Here is a 22,086-nt window from a genome sequence, read left to right as displayed (position 1 = left end):
TTTACAATGATAGAGAATCAATTATAACATAAATATGTTTCATCTGACACTGAAAAAAATTAAGCATGTATAAATTATGCCCAGAAAAATCTACAAGCAGAGCAAGCTGATTCCCCTTGGACACTGACCTCGATCTAGCATGACCTGGTGTGGGCAGGAGCGGACCTGAGCTGGCGCTGCTCTGATCAGGACAGCAGAAAACTGCAGACCTCTGAAGGCACACATTTTAGCCAAAAGATAAATAACCATGTCATGATGTTCTACTTTATACTTATTTAATTAACTTTCATTCTTGTGTTTTATGATTGATTAATCTGTAAACAAATCCAATTCTCTTGCATCATATATCGCATCAGCTATAATAACCCTGCGTGGATTTCCTGTCTATGCACCCTTTTCGGTGGTTACAACTGGGGACAAGATTTTACTCAATACAATTCTAACCTGTAAATGGCTTTTTTTTTTCTTTTTCTTTTTCATGGAAGCCTTAGCAGCACTTTCTTTGGGAAACTGGTCTTTCCCATTCTACAGTAAGGACACTTTACCGAAGAAAATGTCTATGTTTAGTGAAATTCTGGACTCTGGTAATTTAGAACTTCCCCAAAGCTTTCAAACAAACTTTCTTTAGCATGCCTGCAAAAGGAGTAATTTTAGGAGAGAGAGTTGAAATAAGAAACACATGTCAGACCGAGAAGTTCTAACTTTACTACTGACAATATCGACAGAAAAACCAACCAGGTAAAAGTAACATGAAAATGTGAAGAAAAAAATAGCCACTGAATAAATCAGGCTCATAAGTAAGAAGTGGAAACCTGTCCTGATAAGTCACTCAGTTAGGAAGAATTCGAGAAGTGATGCAGCTTTAAAGTTGATGTGAAAATTCAATTTAAAGAAAGTCTACTGCATAAAATTTCCTTTCCCATAAGAAAAGAGATAAGATTGTTTAGAAAGTAAAAAAAAAAATACTCAAAAATACTTCCAATAAACAACCTCTTCAGCCTTACTATACACACAGAATCAATTCACATGGTTTGTAAAACCAGTTTGGTCACTCCTAGGAATTGCAGAGATGGCAAACAAGCATTCTTTTGCTATTCATTTGATTCTTAACTTGAAGACAAGGCCTACATTTTACACCGTCCTTTCTCTTTCCACTTTTTTTTTTTTTTAGCAGCCACTCAGCTACTTTAATTAAATGGATCCTCAATGCATGACCATAGAAAAAAGGACACTCAAAAGAATGTAATGTGAGAAATTTGAGAGTGTATTATATATGTAAGTGAAAGAAATCAATCCCAAAAGGCTTCCAAACTCCTGTTTAGAATACCAATAAATGATAAGTCAACAGGAGCTTGTCAATATTTAAAGGCCAACTATTTTTAATATTCCTCAAAGATCGCTAATTCCCACTGGATGAAGGAAAAAGAAAAACTTCTCCATGAAGTAAAATTCAATTTTATAAAAATTCATATGCCCTAATATCAACAACCCATTAGGCAGAAAGCAATAGATTGGAAATGAAATGGAAAGATTAAAAAGGCACTGAACACCTAGGAATTTTGGAAATAATTCTGAAACTTCTCATTGCCCTTCTTCCATTGTCAGGAAAAGGCCTTGAATTCCGACTGTGGAATTTATTGACTGTCTAAGCAATACCTACAGTCAAATAGTTATTGGGACACTGACCTTGAGTTGTTTTCTAAGGTATTGATGGGTTATGCTTTGCTGCCTATATTCTTCACACTGGCCCTTGTTCCAATGTCAAGTGTCTGTGAGAGCCGTGGCGGGGGCTAATTGTTGCTCTTTCCAGCAAAGCTGAGTGACTCATTCTGGACCATGAGAAAGTTGGCTTGACTAGCATCATTTTCTAAGCAATGTCTTTCTCAAGACTTTTTTAGTCTACGAGACACATATGAATTTTCAGGATACACAGTAGTCTCCTCTGACCATAATCAGGTATCTGCTTGGTACCTGGGAAGTATTTGAAAATATGCTAGGAATTTAGGGGTTCTCACCATTGACTGTGGCTACTACTGAGGTTTGGAAGAAGTCAGGTTCGAACAGTCCCGTAATGTGTTGGGCCTGCATAACAAAGAATTGACTCTTTCAAACCCACTTTGGAGGAACTGGTGGGTCATCCACACTTCCAGTCACGTTGTACACACACGCCCCTCATTTTTTCTCTACACATGGGTATCATCATTGCTTCTCTTTAAAGCAAACAACAAAAATTAACAAGAAGGCTAGGATAGTTACTACCCCAAGATCACATAGGAAACATTATGTTTAAGAATATGTAAAAGTCAGTGTCTGAGCTAGAGCAGCCTGTTTTGTTTCCCATTCAATGTCAGGCATGATGCTCCCTTCTAAAGCCAGCAGTCTTCCCCACAACAGCTGCCACGTGGAGGGTGTGGTGCCTGTGCCTTGGCGTTCTGCCAAACCACATTAATCATCTTTTTCCCAGGCACTAGCATGATATCTACCATCCCCATTAGCTGAAACTCTGGATCTTCCATCTGAAGAATAATTTAAAAAATGAGAGAATGAGTAACATGGGAGATAAATTATGAAGGACTACATCACTTCATGTAATAAGACTGTGTGTGTTCTTGAAAAGCTGGTATTGTTTTTGAGAGGTATGGAATTCCTACAAATTAATCACATGACAGAACGTAATAGGGGAGCTTCCTATTTGAGTCAAGTCTATAAACATAGAACAATTATTTCCTAAGTGAACTTTTGTTTCAAGCAGCATTTACACATTCTGTTGCTTTTAAAGATAACAGTGCAACACCCCACTATAAGTGTTGTCATAAGAAAGAAGAGGGGAAGACAGAGAGGAAGAAAAAGAAAAGAAGGAGGGATGGATGAAGAAAAAGAGAATGGTTGCTACATTTCTGTCTCAAAAAGTTTGGTTAGGGCATGATGGTTTTCATTGGAGTAACCGTAAAATTTATTATGCAAAGTGGGATTTTCAGTCTCTAACCAGGATGGACACAGCAACACTAGCTGTAAATTGGAACTGTGCTTGGGGCAACTCGGGATGAGAACACCCTACTTGGGCTGCCTTAGAGGTCTCTCTTAAATTTGACCTTGCTTACAAATGACATTTAAGTCTCATAGTTATTATATGACATGCTGTAATGAGAATAGTGTAAGTAAAGACACAAAGAACTCACACAAAAACAAGTAAAAACTATCCACCTGTTCATTCATTCATCCATTGATTCATATAATAAATATTTATTACTTTCCTACAATGTGTCAAGTACTGTGTTAGGTACCTGAACTGGCTTGAAAAAAAAATCCCTAAAGAGTCCAGACATTGAGTTGCTCTTACTAATTAGAAAAATAAATAATTCTACAAAACCTCAGTTATCCAGAACCTTTAAAGAATGATTATTAGGGTTTAGTCAGATTTTCTGGCTGGCTGAGATGGGCATGATTTTAAGCAATAGCACATTTAAAATGAAATTGTTTCACATAGAAATCATTCCAAAATGCATTATGATATGAGCTAAACATAATTTAACTCTCACTTAGAGAATCAAGGCGATCAACATGACAGAGAATCATTACCCTACACTAAGGCATGCCAATGCCTTCAGAGATTACTACAGCAGACAGGGCTCCTGGCATGAAGGCCAAAACATCCCACATCACCAAGCACTTTGCATTCTTACACTTACGTTTCATTATTTTTCTGTTTCCTTTTTATGGTTAGACTGTCACTTATCAATACTATCGCTATGCCTTTTTGTAATAAGAACAGTCATTTGAATTCACCTAATATGTGGCAGGTACTTCCCTACATGTTTTCCACATTCCTTCATTTAGTCCTTAAAATAAAGGACTATGGGATAATAAATGCATGAGGTAACACAGTGTTATCCCCATTTTAAGCGAGGAAATTTGAGGCACAGAGAAGTGATGCAGTTTGCTCAAGGTCAAAGAGTTGGGATTTGAACTCAGGCAGTCTACTGTGTCTGCTCACTATGGCATGTAAGCATGCCTACATCTACCTCAATAAGTGACAAACTTAAAAACTTTAGAATTATGTGTAAGGTAAGAGAAAACAGGCTCTGAGACAGCATTTGAGAGAATCAAGCCTGTGAGTTTGAGGGAATCAACTCTAGAACACCTTGGTTTGTCATCAGGCCTTTTTCTTTCTTTGTAGTTCACAAATACACCTGTGTGGGTGAACTTTGTTAGGAAACTGAGTTTGCCAAGTCTGCCCTGGAAATTAATTATAATTAAAATGAAAACGTTTTTACTTTATAAAGTTTCATATGCTTTTTTCCCCAACTATTCTTATGTTGGATCTTTTCTCATTAGAAATTCACATTTTTATAAAAATTAGAGTTTAACTTTAGTTACATGAATTTTAAGAATATAAAGACAGTTATTTGGCATAGTAAGCATGCCAGAAAGACATCAAGTATCAGGTGATAGAAATTCATAAACACATGAACAAAGAATCCATTCATCCATTGGCTTATTGAAAAGCAAATGAGAACACTGTGTAGGTTGCTAAGACAACTGAGATGTGATGATTTAAATGTGAGATAATAAGCAGAATCTCTGTACCTTTACAGATCAAATTTTTAGAATCCTTACTAAACCCTCTTCTATATTTATAGCTAAAACTTTAAGGGCATTACTTAAAAACAAAACAAAACAACAAAATAGCCTTCAGGCATTCGAGCTCTGCTGGTGCGGAAGCTTGAAGCCTTCTGATCAGGCCTTAGAGCCCTGGTCTTGAAGGATGCATATGGTGGGCAAAGAGAGGTGTTCCTGGCTGGATCAACCCCACCTTGTAGCAAGGATGGATGCGATGCCTGTCAGAGACTATAACCAATAAGTCAAAGACAAAAATGATTGGCAGCTGAAATAGTAGCTTTTTCTAGAGTATTGCTAGTTCAGATTTGAAACTGGCTCATTCCATTTTGGCCACACTGTCCTTCTGCCATTGCTTGAACATGCCATGCAGCCTTCTGCTTATAGGCCTGTGTAGTGGTTCTAGCCTGAGTGAAGGCACTTCTCCCAGCCCTCTTCTTGGCTTACTCCCTCTTTTCTTTCAATTCTTTGCCTAAATGTCACCCACTTTAAAATCACAACCTACCTGTACCCAATAGCTGTCATCCTGTTACAGTCCCTAGTATATATCATCTCCTAACATATTCCATCATCATGTATGCTCCTGTTTTGTTCACTGAATTACCTCAATCACTCAGACCAGTGCCTGGCACTTAGTAGATGCCCAATAAATAGCAAATTTGAGGGCCAGGACAAGCGTTCCTATAAATGAATTGCTGAAAAGAAAACTGTTAAGGTCCTTTGGTTTCTTCCCACCTTAATTTGGCCCTATATGAAGTCAGCCCCCCAAAGCTCCCATGTTTCTATTCACATTGAGTCTAAAACTTTGCACTAAAGTTACCCCATGTCCAGAATAACTGAAAGGATTTATGCAGCTCAGTAACTCCTAAGCAGACCATCAGCCAACATGGTACATACTCAGAGACCATCACTGCCCCCATTCGGAATAATTTTAATTATCACTATGATGCAAAGTAGAGTCGTGTGGTAACTCCTCAGGTCCTCTGGATAAAAGTCACTAAACAAATGCTACTTTACGGGATGTGTTACTCTGACCAAATTAAATTCAAAGCAACTACCAGTTTCTAGAAAGTCTGTTTCATATTTTTCACCATAAAGACTTCAGAGGAACTCAGTTTACTGTATGAGAGGCTGACCAGGAACATAGCTATTCTCTGGAATTCATCACTAATACACGTGGGGAAATCAAGCACTTTTCTCATCTTTAGAAAATAATGCAAGTTGCCAGGAAGAAGAGGCCAGGTCCCTCCCACTGCCAGCATGCTTATTTCAAGTCAAGTCTATTACATGTGTCTATACATATTTGTTCTCAAGACAAAAATCAAATACATACACAATGTAGAAAATTGGGAAAATGTGTTAAAGCCATGAAAAAAATAGTGTATAATGTCTCCCCAAAACAATCATAATTTACTCGATGTCTCTTAGGCCTTTTAAGTGAGTCTCATAGCTGGTTTCCCTGCCTCTGTGCCATGGCTGATCTGTCATCACAAACACAATTTTAATCATGTTACTACCCGATCAGAAATCCAATGGTGACCTCCCAATGCCTGTAAAGATAGGTTGCCAAAATTTCACGTTTGGACTCCAGGTTATTGATTGCTGATTGTATTTATTTGGGTGTGTTTAAGAGTTGGTTTTAAAAAATGAAATTCCAAACCTAGATGCTTGTTTGGCAAAATTATCTCCAGAAAGGTAAATAATTTACACTGCAGTATGAAGTGCATTCATCAGTCAACTTTTTTTTTTTTTTTTTTAACAATAGAGATCTTTTATTTTTACATTTATGCCATGAATTCATAGGGAATGGGTTCCAGCAGCTCAGGCTCCTTTCCGTTGGTTCTCACAAAGTGTGCTTCTCTGGGTGGGGCAGGCTGGCGTTTCAGTTGAACCCAAGTACCCTTCTCTTTGGCTTCCTTCTTTTTCTGATCATTTTCCTTCACCCGTTTCAGGAAGCTGTCTCGGCTCTTAGAGTGCTTAATATGTTCAATACGAACATTAATTCTCTTGGCAAGAATCTTGCCCTTAACTTGTTTGTTTACGACAATGCCAACTGCGTGCTGAGTAACATTGTAGACCCTTCCAGTTTTGCCATGGTAACATTTGTGGGGCATTCCTTTTTGAACAGTGCCCATTCCCTTTATGTCTACAATATCACCTTTCTTGTAGATTCGCATGTATGTGGCCAAAGGAACAACTCCATGTTTTCTAAAAGGCCTAGAGAACATATAGCGGGTGCCCCTCCTCTTTCCCTTTGTGTTGGTCATCTTGACGAATTACTGGAAGATGGCGGTCCCAGCCGAAAAGGAGCCATCAGTCAACTTTTTATCAACTGGATTAACCACAGGAAATGGAGAAAGCAATTCCATTTGGACTGGTAATTGAGAACAGAAGAGAAGACTGGGTCCATTGAATGGCAACTATTCAGCTTGGGGGTGGGGACAGGAGGAAGAAAAAATTAGTAGAAGGGTTTACAGAAAGAGGTGAATAGACTCCTCTTACTTTGAAGTTTGGCTGCCATTCCACTTAAACTCTCTCAAGCAATCTCTACATTGCAGGTCATAGTTTGTAGAAATGTGACCTGTGAAATCAAGCCCCAAGTTGCCCCACCAGTGAAATGGATAACCATTGAGTTGTATCTCATTTGAGAAGAGGAGAGTGTTATAAGCTGTTATATAAAATGAAGGACTTGGGCCGGCCAAGTGGCGCGATGGTTAAGAACTCGCTTGGGATGCCAGAGGGCCCCGGTTCGGATCCCACATATGAGGGCCAGTGACGCTGCCCTCCACAGCTAAGATGCTGAACAACAGCTCAACCTGGAGCTGGGCTGCCATGAGTCGCCGGCGACGGCGTGGGCTGCAGTCCCTGTGGCAGTGGATTGCCATGGGCTACCGTGTGTGGCCAGCAGCCAGCGTGAGCGGCCAGCAGCCACAGTGAGCGGCCGTCCAGAAGCCGGCGACTGATCTGCCTCGCCAGAGAAGAGCGCAATGATGGTGCCAACTTGGGCCAGTGAAGCAACATCCTCCACAACTAGATTGAAAGAACAAAACGACAGCAACTTGTCTGTTCCCCTTTCCCCAATTCCCCAGCACTGTTCCCATCCCCCCAATTCCCCAATAAAAATCTTAAAAAAAAATAAAAATAAAAAAAATAAAATGAAGGACTTGGGGGAAAGGTGTTAGATAAAACAGATGGGTTTAATATCCTGAGCAGAGGTGGAAGTAGAGAGGGCACTTGTTGGGTTATCTGCTCAGCATCCTTCTTGGAAGGTCTTTTCAGCCCTGCTTCATATGCTCCCAGAGGTGGCTCCTAAAAGCCACGTTTCTGTTTGGTGATTCTGTCTCTCTGATACCATTACCTCCTCCGGAAAAGTGGAATGAGATAAAGAAAAAAAAAAAAGAGAGGTTCTGTTGTCTGGGTGCCTAAAGAGATAAACATTCTAAAACCAGGAGCAGTGTTACATGGACATTTTCTTCCTATAGAGGGACCTGGAGAAAAAGTAAGATGGACCAGCCAATCTCCATAAGGAGAGATAAAGGCATTGAAGTAGTTGAGCAGCCAGGTTTCAGGTAGACAAGGCAGTCCCCTCACCCTCAGACCTTATGAGATCCAGTAAGCCCTCCTTTCTCAAGTTCTCTATTATATATACCCTTGTTGAAAATCAAAACAACAAAGTAACAAACAAACAAAAACTCCCTGTTTCTGCTTAAACTGGCTCACATTGGTAGCTACAACCAATAAGGGTCCTAATACAAACAGGATACAAAGCCAACCACAATTTGTGCTAACTTACCTATTTTCCAATCTACTGTTTCTCCACATGAATCAAGTGGGACCATTCACTATCCATAAAGGATACATTTTCATTTCAGTTTCTAGTCCTTTTTCAGTACCTCACTGTGGGTTCTCTTTCCCCCGTTTCTTCAACTCTTATCTATTCTTTGACCTTCAGCTGTATCCCTAAACCTTCCAAGGCCACTCCGCTCCACTGTGCTCGGGGCTGAAGCTCCACTCTGGTGGTGCTACTTTCCTCCATTCCTCTCATGAAATGAACTCATCTGCCCTAAAACAGATACTCTGGGGTAGCCACACCGTATCCGAGCATCTTATTTTACTCTAAGGTCCATGTAGGAAATGGGGACAGGAGAAGAGAAGAGGGAAATCAAAGCACCTATGTAACTGGTATATTATTTTCTGGAATGTACTTTCTGGGGTTCATATTAGATTCATGTACTCTTATGTCAGCTTAGAACTAAAGGAAGGATATGACATGGGAGTACATGAACATCTATTAGATTATAACAAGGGTGATGGGAGACTGGAAAACAGGTAGCCCAAAGAAGAGCTGATCTCTTATAGACAGCAATTAAGCACAGACAGTATACGTCCTCATTTTTTACCTCTTGCATGCAGTTCTATTTTTAAGGTTATTTGTTCATGCTTCTGTGTATACTCTAAATATCTAATAAGCACTATCAGTTTGATCAATGACCAGGGGAACCCCATATGGAAAGTGTCATTAAGAAAGTCTCATCCAACAGCCTAGTGGAAGAGTAGAAAGGTAAGGTCCACGTCTAAGGAAGCCACATGGAGACTTGTATTAATTCAGCAATTCAGAGCTAGAACTTTTTTCATAGTGGTAGTGGGAAAGAGCAGGATAAAGAGAGTCAAAACAGCAAAGAAAAATTAAATACAACATGATGACCCCCAGGATTTGGGAAAGGAAAGAAGGAATAAGTCAAAGACTACTCTAAAGTTCCGAGGAAGGGCAACTGAGAAAATTATCACTGGAAAGAAAAGATACTGGAGGACTGAATGTAATAATTATGTATTTTTTTTACAAGAGGTGCTTGTGATGGCAGAGAAATCCCTAATAGAGCTGCATCATGGGTTTGTGGTTACAAGAGATGTTCCTGGAGAGAATGCAAGCTAGATTTGTGTGTTGGGAAGTTATTCATTCACTTAACAGGTATGTATTGAGGACCTGCACATGCTAGGGCCCGAGCTGTATAATTCTACAACAGAGAAACAACAACAAGAACAAAAAAACCCAGATATACTCTCTAACCTTGCAGAGCTTCTAGTGTAGTAAAAGAAGCAGGCATTAATCAAATGACCGACTTCTTAATGTCAATTTGTAAGATGCATTAGTTGTCTTTTTAAAGGATTTACACATAGACACTGAATAGATAAATTTCCTGAGGCTCACTGATATATTAGATATTAAACTGAGATTCATTCCAACGCTTCTGTAAAAGCGGGAGAGTCATCCTGCCTTCCTCTTGGTAATTGTCAAGTTAAGACATAAGACAAGAACACCCAGCACACAGCAGGGCTTTGCCGATTCCAGGTCACCATTAAGTTCTCAGCAAACTCAATATCTTTAACTTACAAAATGGGGTAGAGTCCACCCTCGCCATTACCCACAGAATCATTTTTCAGTCTTCTCGTGGAAAAAATGTCTTCTTAGCTCTCATGCACCATACGTACTTCCTAACCTCTCTCTTAGGTTCCCTTGCTGTGCTCTGTGGTGGGACCGTGGCCAGGGGGAGGTGAAGCAGTCACAGGAAAAGAACTGGTATGATTCCTAGAATTCACTTCACAGCCCAATTTTTGCCAAAAGTATTTCCATTCACTCCTTAATTAACAGAATGAGTTTAACACAAAACTGTCTGATTTGAGATTTATTTTCTTTCTATGTTCTTGATCGCATACTGGTGAAAATGTTCCACTAGTTAGTGGCCCCAAAAGGAAAAAGTAAAGAGTAGCCAAACTTCGCCAAAGAAATCATTCTGATAGCACGTGGACTGTTACTATAAAGGCACTCTAAGGTATTTGCCAAGAATGCAATTAAAGAATAAAATAAATTATTTCCTCATTTGTTATCAGAAATAAAAAGGACTTAAAAGTAGAAGGATTTTAAAAAATGTGACTCAGAGAAACTTCTGCTATGAACTTCACTTGTCCAGGAGCTGTCTAATTACAGTAAAATTAAACAAGATCAATGTATTTTCAGTGGTGGCTCAAATGATGACAAATCTACACAAATAAATTCAGCATGACTATTAAAAATCAACATAAAGTATTTCATTTTATGTCTTAAGATGGTCTATCTAGTAACAGACAATTTTAGGGCATGGTAAAATATGAGAAAAATATAAATTTTCATTTTCTCATATACCTGTTTCATGATTAACATTAATTTTAGGAACAAAGACCAATAATACTATACTCTGGACATGGTAAACAACACAGAGTAAAATTTTAAAAAATTAAGAAACATCAATTTTTTTTATGACACACATTATATCCGTTTCTATGTGAATAAAATTCAACACAGTTTATGAACTTGAGAAAATTCCATCCCAAATGTCTGACAGTTAGTATACATACACACAGTATTTCTAAGCAAACATTTTTACCTTACTTACACTGCATGGATTTGTAAATTCTTTTCCCCAACCTACCAGTCACATCTGCAGCCCAAACGTTTCTTTCCAAAAGAGGAATGAAGGCCAAGCAAGACAAAGAATTTGCTGATACACATATGTCACTCCAAGAATTTTCCTGACAAATTCTCCACACCCAATTTAATTACTTCCCTACTGTAAAAACACTTTCCATCTGCATTTATTCTAATCTTTTCATATCCAAAACCAACACACCATAAAGTTAGCTAAATAAATGAATGACATTAGCTTTAGGTTCCAAGTGAGGCAGCATTTTATAAGGCAGTGGTCTCCAGCTCACATACATTTTATGCTGATACAGTATTTCATTTGTAGTTCAGTTATGTACTTTAGATTCGAATTATCTAGCCTTAGGCTTTTAAATCTCAATGTGAATCTCTCTCTCTCTCTCTCTCTCTCTCTCTCTCTCTCTCTCTCTCTCTCTCTCTCTCTCTCATACACACATATGGGAGGGGGTAAGAGAGAGGAAAGGAGAATATATGAATGTTCATGGTTTTTAATGAGCAAAAATTAATGTAGCCATGTACGTATATGCTAAAGTAATGCTACTTCGTGTCTATAATAAAGGCATTCTGGTGTGGGTTTTTTTTAAAAAAATAGGTTATAAAAACTAAATATCAGTACATGCATATAATAAACACTGTTTTTTTGGCGTTCCTTGATTCATTGACTATTCAGTAAGTTGTTGCATGCTTTTTGTGCACTGTTTTTTAGCATATTTTTATTCTCTTCTTGGTATTTCATCAATGCATGAACTAAGTGCCAGTTTTGGCACTCCAATACCTAATACCTGTGAATAAACAGAGAATTCAAGAATAGCCACATCTTTATGTTACCAGAAGTATTAGGGTGTGAAGATTGACACTTGCACCAAAAGCTAGGAGATGAGACCAGCCACTATCAAAATGTTTGGGTTACCTTGAATGGATAAATGATTTAGATCATCGTGAAGCCCTCTCCATCTTGGATTTCAATAAGTAAGGATTTTGTTTGTTTGTTTGTTTTTGATATTACAAAGGCTTAAAGTCCATAGAAATTGTTTTGTCTAACTTTATCTGTTTATATCCACAGTAACCAACTCCTGGTTTCCAGGATGTCAAGCTACTTTTCAATTAATCTACATCATATATTATATTGATATATTGATATAATATGGCTATTAATATGGTTATTTCAAATAGTATTTAAAAATAACCATTATTTGCCTTACATATAAAATTGTACCTTTAAGGTCATGTAAGCTGGGATTCGCTAGATAAAAGAGAATGATTTAATTCTAGGTTTAAATACACTGAGCTCTACTCTTTCTCTGTTTCTTCTCTGACTTAATGATATCGGTTGTGAACACTGTCAGTTTGGTGGCTTTCTGCTTGTTTAAAATTTATATAAGCGTACCACTGCCCCCAAATCCTGAGTGGCCTGAAGGGTAAAAAAATGTTTAAATTAATAATAAATAAAATATTAACAATAAGGATGATGCTGCTGTTCTGTTTTTCCTACTAACCTTGAAGAACAGCTGCTTGGAAAAAAAAATTGTCCAATTACTTAAATAACAAGCCATAGGTAGGTCACTCATAGAGGTCAGTGAAATGATCAGGAAGGAAACGGCCACGAGAAAGAGAGGTTGGGCTTTTCCTTCTCTCCATGTATCCCGGAATTACTCTGCTTTGTAGGAAAAAATTTCATGATTTATCTATGTCCTAATGCGCCAATAAGCTAAAGCTATTTAGATCTATTTTGATACCTAATTATAAAGCAAAAAAAAAACAAATGTCAAAAAACTTTATAGCATATTACATACTTTTGATGATCCAAAAGAAAAGACTATATACAATCATTTTAGTATCATATGTATAGGGATTAAGTATAGGAATGTCTATTGCACAAAACAAAGGCAGAGTTATTTAAACTGTAAATGGACTGTACCATATATACTTGCTATCCAAAAATATATAGCAGTCACTAACATTTTACCTAGATCTATATTGTTTCATTATACCAAGAAAATCACTATATATATCGTATGCTGGAACAAGTAGGATTAAAGAAACTAAGACCCATCTTACCCTTAAATACAAATTTCTTAATGCAGTAGGTTAAGATGTATCATTCATATCAAATTAAGCATCTGTGTTTATGATGGTAATGGTATTTACAATACTTTCACTTAACCATTTAAAAATCGAGGCCCCGGATTTTGAAATGAAAATGCGTAGGCCTGAGAAAAATCTGTTGGGCATCTGGTCCAACCACAAACAACTAAAAATTCCTATACGTTACAGCCTGACCACTTTAATTTATCATTTCTACAGGCTCCAAATAACCACAAAGAGAATGTCGAGTTCATTTTGATTTTTCCAATTTGATACCATTTGTAAAACCTAGCAATGTTTGATTGAAAAGAAAAATAAATATTGTAGTTTTTTTTTTTTTTGGTAAACATAGATTTGAAAGTTATTCAGTTTGTGGCACAATTTCAAATGTGAATACATGATCAGAAGAGATTAGTAAGAAAAATTAAGGTGAACGTAAAATAATGAATGCTAAGGGAAGATGTTTTCAAGTATTTCTAGCAATGTTTCTACTATTATTCTTTAAAGGTGACTTTTAATCATTGTCCCTTTTTATAAACATTATGATTAATGGCACCCTAGCCAGGATAATATACAATTTCCATACACATAAGTTCCTAAAGAAACTCAATGTTTCAAATCACAGTTGCATCTGGAATATAACATCTTACTAGTTCTCTAAAATTGCAATTTTTCTTAGAAAGTCTTGGCTTCTATTTTATTGTACCTGGAATTCGGAGGTTCTGAAACATCTGATTCTGTGCACGTTTTCTTTACCTGCAAGAAAAGAGTATGAGTTACCCTCATATGAAAATACAACTTCCTCATTCAGGTTCACACACTTGTTAAACTTAAAGTGGGTACAGCTTTGCTCACCATGATCTCTATAAAGTACTCCCCACATTTTACAGCGGCAGCACGCAGTACTAAATAGTGTATTTCATTATTTTCCCATGAACAGCTGCCAACGGCACTTCCCTAGACTCCATTAGTATATAAAATGTTCAGCTAAAATAGCTTGGGACTAGCTTAACTAGGAACAAAGAAACCAAAGAACCAGGTTTCCCACTTAGGAACTAGAAAGCCATACTGTTCTCAGTTCACTAAGAAATGTTTTTCCAATCGATACGGCTCTGTCTCCCACTAAAGCACACAATAATAAACACCAGGGTCTGGGGGCAAAGCACAGTGTTAGCTCAAGCATTCATATATTAATTTTCATTTTCTCCAACCAGTGGCTGTATGTTTTCTATATTTCTCAGCATATTAATTAAGTTTCGGCATTGCTCACAGACTTCTCACATATATTTGCAGCATGTTTTGCAGACCATATTTCAACTTTGTGGTTTTTAACCCACAAAAGGGAAAGAATGAAAATAACTTTTACTTCAAGGACATGTTATCCATTTTTGGACAATAGAGTGCAATATGTTCTCTAAAATAAGGTGAAATGCAAATCCATTGCCTTTCACAATTTAACTGCAAGCAAAGATACTTACATTTGATTATTGGTCTTAATGACACACACACACACACACACACACACACACACACACACATACACACATGCACCAAGTAGACTCAATTTCAAAAATCCCTTGTTAATATGAAGCATTGACAATACACATTTCCAAGTTCACTGTCATATACTCGGGGTGTTTATATTGCCAAGGTCTATCTATGCAACCTACAGAATCCAAACATTTTAAATTCTAATATGCAGCTTGAAAGTGAAAAATAAGTCTACTACATATATATACATCATGGGTGTGAACTGCAATGCAAGTGGCATCACTTAAGAGTAAGTTTTGACTTTTAAAAATACAGCGTTGTCTTTCTAGCAATGTAATTCTTTCCTCCTCTGACTCACAAGAAAAAAACACACACAAAAAAACCCTCACTTTCAAAAATCTATGTCTTTTGCTATCAATCCTAAGCCCAAACATTTTTATAATGTGGGAAACCAATTATTTGCTTGATTAATCGTACTTTCTTTTACACCCTATATATACATTTATACGATATGGAAATAAAACTGATTAGCAAAGAGATTATCATCCTATCCTATTTGTAACATTTTCTATGCCGTTAGCATGGAACTCAGCACCATGGGCTGGAAGGGTGAAGAAATGCTTCCAAGAGTAATAGTCAAAAAAAGAAAAATAGAAAAAAAAACACCTTTTCTTATAATGTCAACATAAAATTCACTACAAAACCCACAAAAGTCTTATGTTCATTAAAATGTGTCCTAGAAAAATAAAAACCTAAAGGGAAAGGTACCAAAATAAAATCTTTCTTTCCTACTGGTTCTTTCCTATGATTCACAACCAGAAACTACATGAACTGCCCAATGAATAGGTAGAAATCACCTCGAAGTGAATGTCACTTTCCTTGAGATTATGATGACTTGACTTTGGGACTGACTGAAGGAGTTGCAGACCACATGGGCAAACTATATATACACACGTATAATATACCAAGCAATAGTCAGAACCAGACAAGCTTACTATGGTTCAAAAACTAAATAATACCTATGGCTATACAAAGCATCATTCTCTAAACAATTACTAGAAAGTTCTGATTATTTTTTTTCTCAAAGTAGTAATTGCAATGGCAGAGACTATATCTATGTACTTATTATCTAGTACCCACAGAGCCCCAGATTTATAGCTAATAAGTATGTGATAAAAGATTGAAATAGACATAGATATTACTTTAGATACTGTTAAAACTGTGCATTATTCAAAGTGATTCTTTTTAGGGATCTCATTCATTTGTTCATTGTCAAAGGAGGGAAGAATAACATTTAGGGCACCATGACTACTATAGGAGAGGTCTACCCAGTGTAGTGGATATTCTATCCCAGCCAGAGGGAGATGGGGACAGCAACTAAGGAATTGGCTTCTGAACAATTATTAAAGGGTACAGACCTTAAAGATTTAATTTAGAGAAAGCCAGGTATTTCAATATCATGGGGTTTGCCAGAGGAACCATGTTAAGACCTTATAAACAGTAAAGAATTTAGATTATAATTTTTAGCCAATGAAGACCATTCAAGGGTTTTAAGAAACAGACTGAGTAGAGATGATATAGAAGATAGTATGAATGGAGGACAAGGTGAGGGCTAAAAGACAGATAAGAGCCCAATGCAACAGGAGAGAAAGTGTAAGTTCCATGAAAGCAGGAAGGGCATTGATTTTGTACATCACTACATCCCTAGACTTGAGTAGATGTTTCCTTCTATGATCTGAATGTTTATGCCTTTGTCCCCCAGAATTCATATGTTGAAATTCTAAGCCCCAAAGATGAGGAAGTGGGGCCTTTGGGAGGTGCTCAGATCATGAAAGTAGAGCTTTTATGAATGAGATTAGTGCTCTTAGAAAGGAGGCCCCACAGAGCTCTCTAACCCTTGTACTGCCTGAACACTGCACAAAGGCACTGCCATGAACCAGGGAGCAGGCTGCCACTGGACACAACCTTGCTGGTGTCCTGCTCTTGGACTTTCCAGCCTCCAGAACTATGAGAAATAAATTTCTGTTGTTTATAAATGACCCAGTCTGTGGTACTTTGTTAAGCAGCCCAGACTAAGATAGTCCCCAACTATTAGCTTACTAAGTGAATGATTCAGTCCATTGGTGAGAGATGGTAAAGACCTTAATGAAGACAGGAGCCATGGGGCAAGAGTAGAGAGGATGTTTTCGATAGATATTTCTGACACAGAGTTGATAGAATATTGTTATTGATTGAGGCAAAGTGTAAAGTAGAATATGACCTGAGCTTTTAATCTGCCCTTAAAAAGAATTTTTAGTAATACCAAACACCAAAAGCAACGTTAACTTATTTCTTTAAAATACTTCAAAATTGTACCTTATTTCTGAATTGATGGAGAAAAGTTAAATGAATCATTAAGAAAGTTATAATGTTTATAGTGTCTTGAACACGGAATTAGAAGCCAAATGGAAAGTTTTACCTAAATTTGAACACACCCTCCCATTTGAGAGATCAAAAACACTTCATTAAATGGTGACTGCTGAAACATATACGCTATTGAAAAAAGAATATTATTACAAAATATATAGAACCTTCCGTCTTCAATCACCAATTTAGTTTTGAATTTGTTTTAAATAAAGTTGAAACAAGCAGGCCAAAAAATGAGGCAGAATTTATGCCTAATTTAAAACCAAATTCTAGTTTTTGTAAGGCACACAGGGAGGTGAGCAAAAAATTTGCCAAGAGGGAAAAGATGAATCGTGCTAAATACATTTAATTAGCTGCACTACTGTGAATTTTAACCCTACTTAATGAAAGTACATGCCACATCAAAGCAAGATGAAAAGGAACGAAAAGTTTAAATACCTTAAGAAAACCATTAGTATGTAATAAACATACAAATATCAAAATACTGATTTTTTTCAGTAAATGAATGAATGAATAATACCCAAAACTTCTGAGTGTTTATTATATGCCAGGCACAATGTTTAGGTAGACACTTTTTTTCTCCCAATTCACAGATGACAATATTGAGAACCACAAAGAATAATCTGCAAGCAAGTTGCAGATTTCAAATCCAGATTTACAAGGTCATTTTAACCAGTATATGCTAAGAACCTAAAACATAAACTGAAATGTGTAAAATGAAGATTAAAACATCTTAATATTTAAAAGTTAAATTTTTACTACATCATAATAATAATTGCTGCCATTTATTAAGCAATTATTCTTTTCCACTCACTGTACTGAAATGATGTAATGTAATGCCATTTATCTATGAAGGCAGATATGATGGATAGAATGCTCCATTTACAAATGAGAAAACTAAGGCTCAAAGAAAACTAAGGCGAAACAACTTGTCCAGTGTCCCATAGCTGGCAGTAGTAGGGATAGAATTAGAACTGAATGCTATACATCAAGCCTTTCTTCCTCTCCTATGCTAGGAGTTGCTTTTGTAAGGTTGTTTTAAAACTAAGAGTTGACACTAACGTTTCATGAAACACTTTCTAAAGAAGCAGCTACTACTTACTTCTTATATCAACCATTAAACGAATATTTTAAATTGGACACTGAAGTAACCTGGTTTTACCAAGCGCTAGTAACATTTCCAGTCTACATAAGAGAAATGGAGTATTGAATATCCAAATACTTCTAGCATCCAGCACCATTACCAACACCCTAACAAGTGCAAAAAATGTGGAAAAAAACAAATTCTGCTTTTTGTTGTTGTTTTATGTCTGAAATAGCAGGATCCACTCATTCAACAAGGCTTTACTGAATGTCTTGGGTATACTAGGGACCATTTTCGGCATGAACTAGATCTGAACGGTCCAACAAAATAGCCACTAGCCACAAGTGGCTAGTAGATCTTGTAATGTGGCTAGGCTAAAGTGAGATGTGCTGTAAGTGCAGAAGACACACAGGGTTTTAAAGACTTCGTATAAAAAAGAATGTAAAATATTTCAATATTTTTATATTAAGAAAGGAAATGATATTGCGTTGTTGGAAAAGTTATGATGTATTTTTTTCTGTTTTTGTTGCAAAAATGCATCATGACTTTTCCGACAACCCAATATTTTAGATCTACTGGGTTAAATAAAAGAAATTCCCCTGTTTCTTTCTACTTTTACAGCAACTAGAAAGTTTAAAATACATACTCGTGTGGCTGGCATTGTATTTCTGTTCAATAGCACTAACCTAGACCACCAAAAACCTGCCTGCGTGGATCATGTTTTCTCAGTGGAGGAGACATATGATAAATAAGTAACAGGCAAACAATAAAAATAATGTTAGCAGTGTTAAGTGTCAAGAAAAAACAATGCCGAATAAAAGGGGAGAGAATATTGGTCAATATTATTACATTAGCTAGATGATTATAAAAAAATTCTTATTTCACAATACCATGTATTCTTCAAGCTATTTAGGCTGTATGTACATGAGTAACAGAAATTGTACTTTTAAAATAAACTATAAAGAAATGGGGGATTTGGTATTGGGAATAATGAATACTTTCAATTGAATATATATGTAGAAAATACAATCTCTAGAATGTTTTGCATTGACCATTATATTCAAGTATAAAAATCACCTTCACATTTTTCAAATTTTCTAACTATAAGGTGCTTTGAGCAGCTTATGATCTTTTGTATGAATTAACTTCTATAAGACTTAAAAACATAATTAACTCATTAAAAATCTGCAAAAAAGAATGTTTCTTTTATCTTATCCTCCATCTTTTTAAAAAGCTGGACTCAATTATCCCAATTATTTTCTACTTAATCTTACTGTGTATAAATCCTGAATCAATGACAATTAAACAAAATGTAAAGGACTGAATAATGAAAGAAGACATTTTAAAAAGACCTTCTTTGTAACTTCATTTTGTTTTGAAATGAACTTTAATAATTAAGTCTTAGAACATACTACAGTGATAATGAAAGATCAATTCTGCAACTGTAATTCAAAGTTAAAATTTGAGAAGTGAAAGTTTGCTAATATAATGAATAACTTGCGATACATATTTTAGGGAGTTATTTAAGAAAATCTTTATTTCTTCACTGAATTGTATAGAAAATACAATGTAAATTAGACTTGAATGCATTACTGTTTAAGGAAAGCAACATATAAAAAGATAGATGTGGGAATAAAATTTGTTCTCCTAATGCAAATTATATTGTAGATTATTGCATGTGAAACTCTTTGTAAATACAGAAAGTGATACAGAATTACTGTCAACAATTTAGATTGTCTGCTTTGGTTATAATTCAAATGTGAATACTCTAAAATGTGAATCTGAATGAATAAACAATATTTATACAAATACTGTAGCATATCAATGCCTACCTTTGTATTAATGAACACTTAATAAAATGTATTTTATGACTTAGATAAAATTATTGCAAATAATTGCTTCATTAAACAGAAGGGGTTACCTTTAGGTTCTGATTGAGTGAAAAGAAGAGACTTCTTGAAATTTCAATTGCTATGTGACATTTTTCATATTTTCTATTACTTTGAAGTTGGTCATATTTCACTTTAAAGTTACATAATGGAATTCAAATGTATTTTCTTATAATTATTCCAGGTTTATTCTAGCAATATACATTATGCTCTCATTTAATGCATCTTAAATTGATGGCCCTTTTTAACACATTTATTTCTGTTCAATTAGTTGAACCAACTGATAGAGTTTGATGGGCTTCCCCATATCATCTTATTCTCTAGTCAGTAGCATTAAATAGATATGAATTAAAATATCTGCTCTTCTATTTTACTACAGAGTGCACACAGTAACATAATTAATAAAATATAAAAGTAGGTATATAAATTAATTTAAAAATTGAGTCAAAATAATAATATGTGGAATATTCAACAAAATATGTAATTTTTACAATAGAGGTTTTTGCCAAAAATTATTCTAATATTTATTTACTTGGAGTAGTGACAAAAATATGTGTTCATTTTCTAAATTTACAAGTTAATACCACTCTAGAACTTAGCAAAGGATACACACTTTGATGAGATAACCTATGATTGTTTGTGCAGCCAAATAAATATAATTTATCTTAAGAAGAGCAGCACAGAATTTCTATGTGGCTAGTCCCAAACATACAAATTTAGGGAGGCACTATCTAAACTGGTTTCAACTAAAATGTCTCCACAAGACCTGTTTTACACTTTTTGTGTATGTTACAATCCAGTTCTTGACTTCTACAAACACAAAGCATTTAAGAAAACCCAAAAAACCTTTCGAACACAAAGGTTGTCACAGAATTTAAAAAATATGTCTTCATTTTAATATGCCTATACAAATTTGAGAGGCATTTCAAAAAAATAAAATGCCACTTTGCCAAATAGTGGTAAAAAGTCTAACGTTTTAGAGATAGACTTTGTAAAAAATCCAATTACTAAATAATCTAAAAGTATTTTTATAAACTGTCATTCTTCCTTAGAAACAAAATTTTTACAGCTCTAAAATTCATAGATTTGTAAAATCCTTTTTATGGAGCTTGGATAGTTTCTTTACTCCTCCCTTTTCTTAGTATTCCCCTTTTTGGCCTCTTTATCATTGCTTGCCCAAGCTTCCCCCCCTCACCGCCGCACACCAAGTATCAATTTTCCAAAGCCCAAGCTACCACTTATTTATTATAAAAGAGAGAGAATGCAACCGCATAACTGGAAGTGTGCATCCACTTCAGTTCAAAGAAAAATTGCCATAACCCTTCTTCAACTGTGATCCATAGATAAAAAAACAAAGATACAACTGAATACTCCATTTTCAACTGCAGGATTAACAAAATAAACACAGACACTGCGAATAGAAAGGCAGACAGTCAACAAATAAAAATCCCCTACCAAAAACATAATGTAGAAATTATTTTCCCCCTCTAGTACTGGACTGTCATGGGCAAGATCTTACTTAATTTCTGGCCTTTAATGCAGAGGCCCTCCAGGATCCCTATTTGGGAGAGGAAGGTTATATAAAATTACACACTAGGGAAAAATTATGTTTTAAAGGTAAAAAATCCTATAGGCTATAACTCTTCATCAACTACAACTGTCAAAACAGCATTCCCATTATTTGAGAGTTCATTGCAAAGTTTGATATATTTAAAAATCAACTTATAACAATGACTCAGGGAAACAAAGCATAATTATTTATGTACAGCATATACCTATTAAATCATATGTCAAACCACATAAGCTTTTAAAATTCTGAAGCATATTTTCCCCTTAATTATGCCATAGTTCTTTGTCACCTGCCATAAACTCCACATACACTATATGAAATATTCAGGAAATTTTCAAACTCTTTCTAATGGTATGTTTTTTCATTATTATCCAAAAGGGACTATATCAAAGGTAACACAGTACTTAAAATGCCACAAAAGGAGCCATAAGATGCCTTAACATATCATGTTACAGCTCACATGAAA

General features: G+C 35.9%; 2 protein-coding genes across 2 annotated transcripts in view; both read right to left on the bottom strand.

Moving 5' to 3' along the window:
• The window catches only part of EYA4 (EYA transcriptional coactivator and phosphatase 4), a 264,833-nt gene that overhangs the window by 106,281 nt on the left and 136,466 nt on the right, over positions 1-22,086 (bottom strand). Inside the window, exon 4 of the mRNA XM_019625105.1 lies at positions 13,887-13,936. Within this exon, the coding sequence (XP_019480650.1) occupies positions 13,887-13,936 (50 nt within the window). The remainder of the gene's footprint in view (positions 1-13,886; positions 13,937-22,086) is intronic.
• On the bottom strand, positions 6,384-6,920 carry LOC109372152 (60S ribosomal protein L21). The gene has a single exon (XM_019625113.1). It carries the CDS (start codon positions 6,882-6,884, stop codon positions 6,402-6,404), a length of 483 nt encoding a protein of 160 aa, XP_019480658.1. The 5' UTR covers positions 6,885-6,920; the 3' UTR covers positions 6,384-6,401.

Source organism: Hipposideros armiger, unplaced genomic scaffold (assembly GCF_001890085.2).
Source record: "Hipposideros armiger isolate ML-2016 unplaced genomic scaffold, ASM189008v1 scaffold_614, whole genome shotgun sequence".
Lineage (NCBI taxonomy): Eukaryota > Metazoa > Chordata > Mammalia > Chiroptera > Hipposideridae > Hipposideros > Hipposideros armiger.
This window is presented reverse-complemented; position numbering and strand designations above follow the sequence as displayed.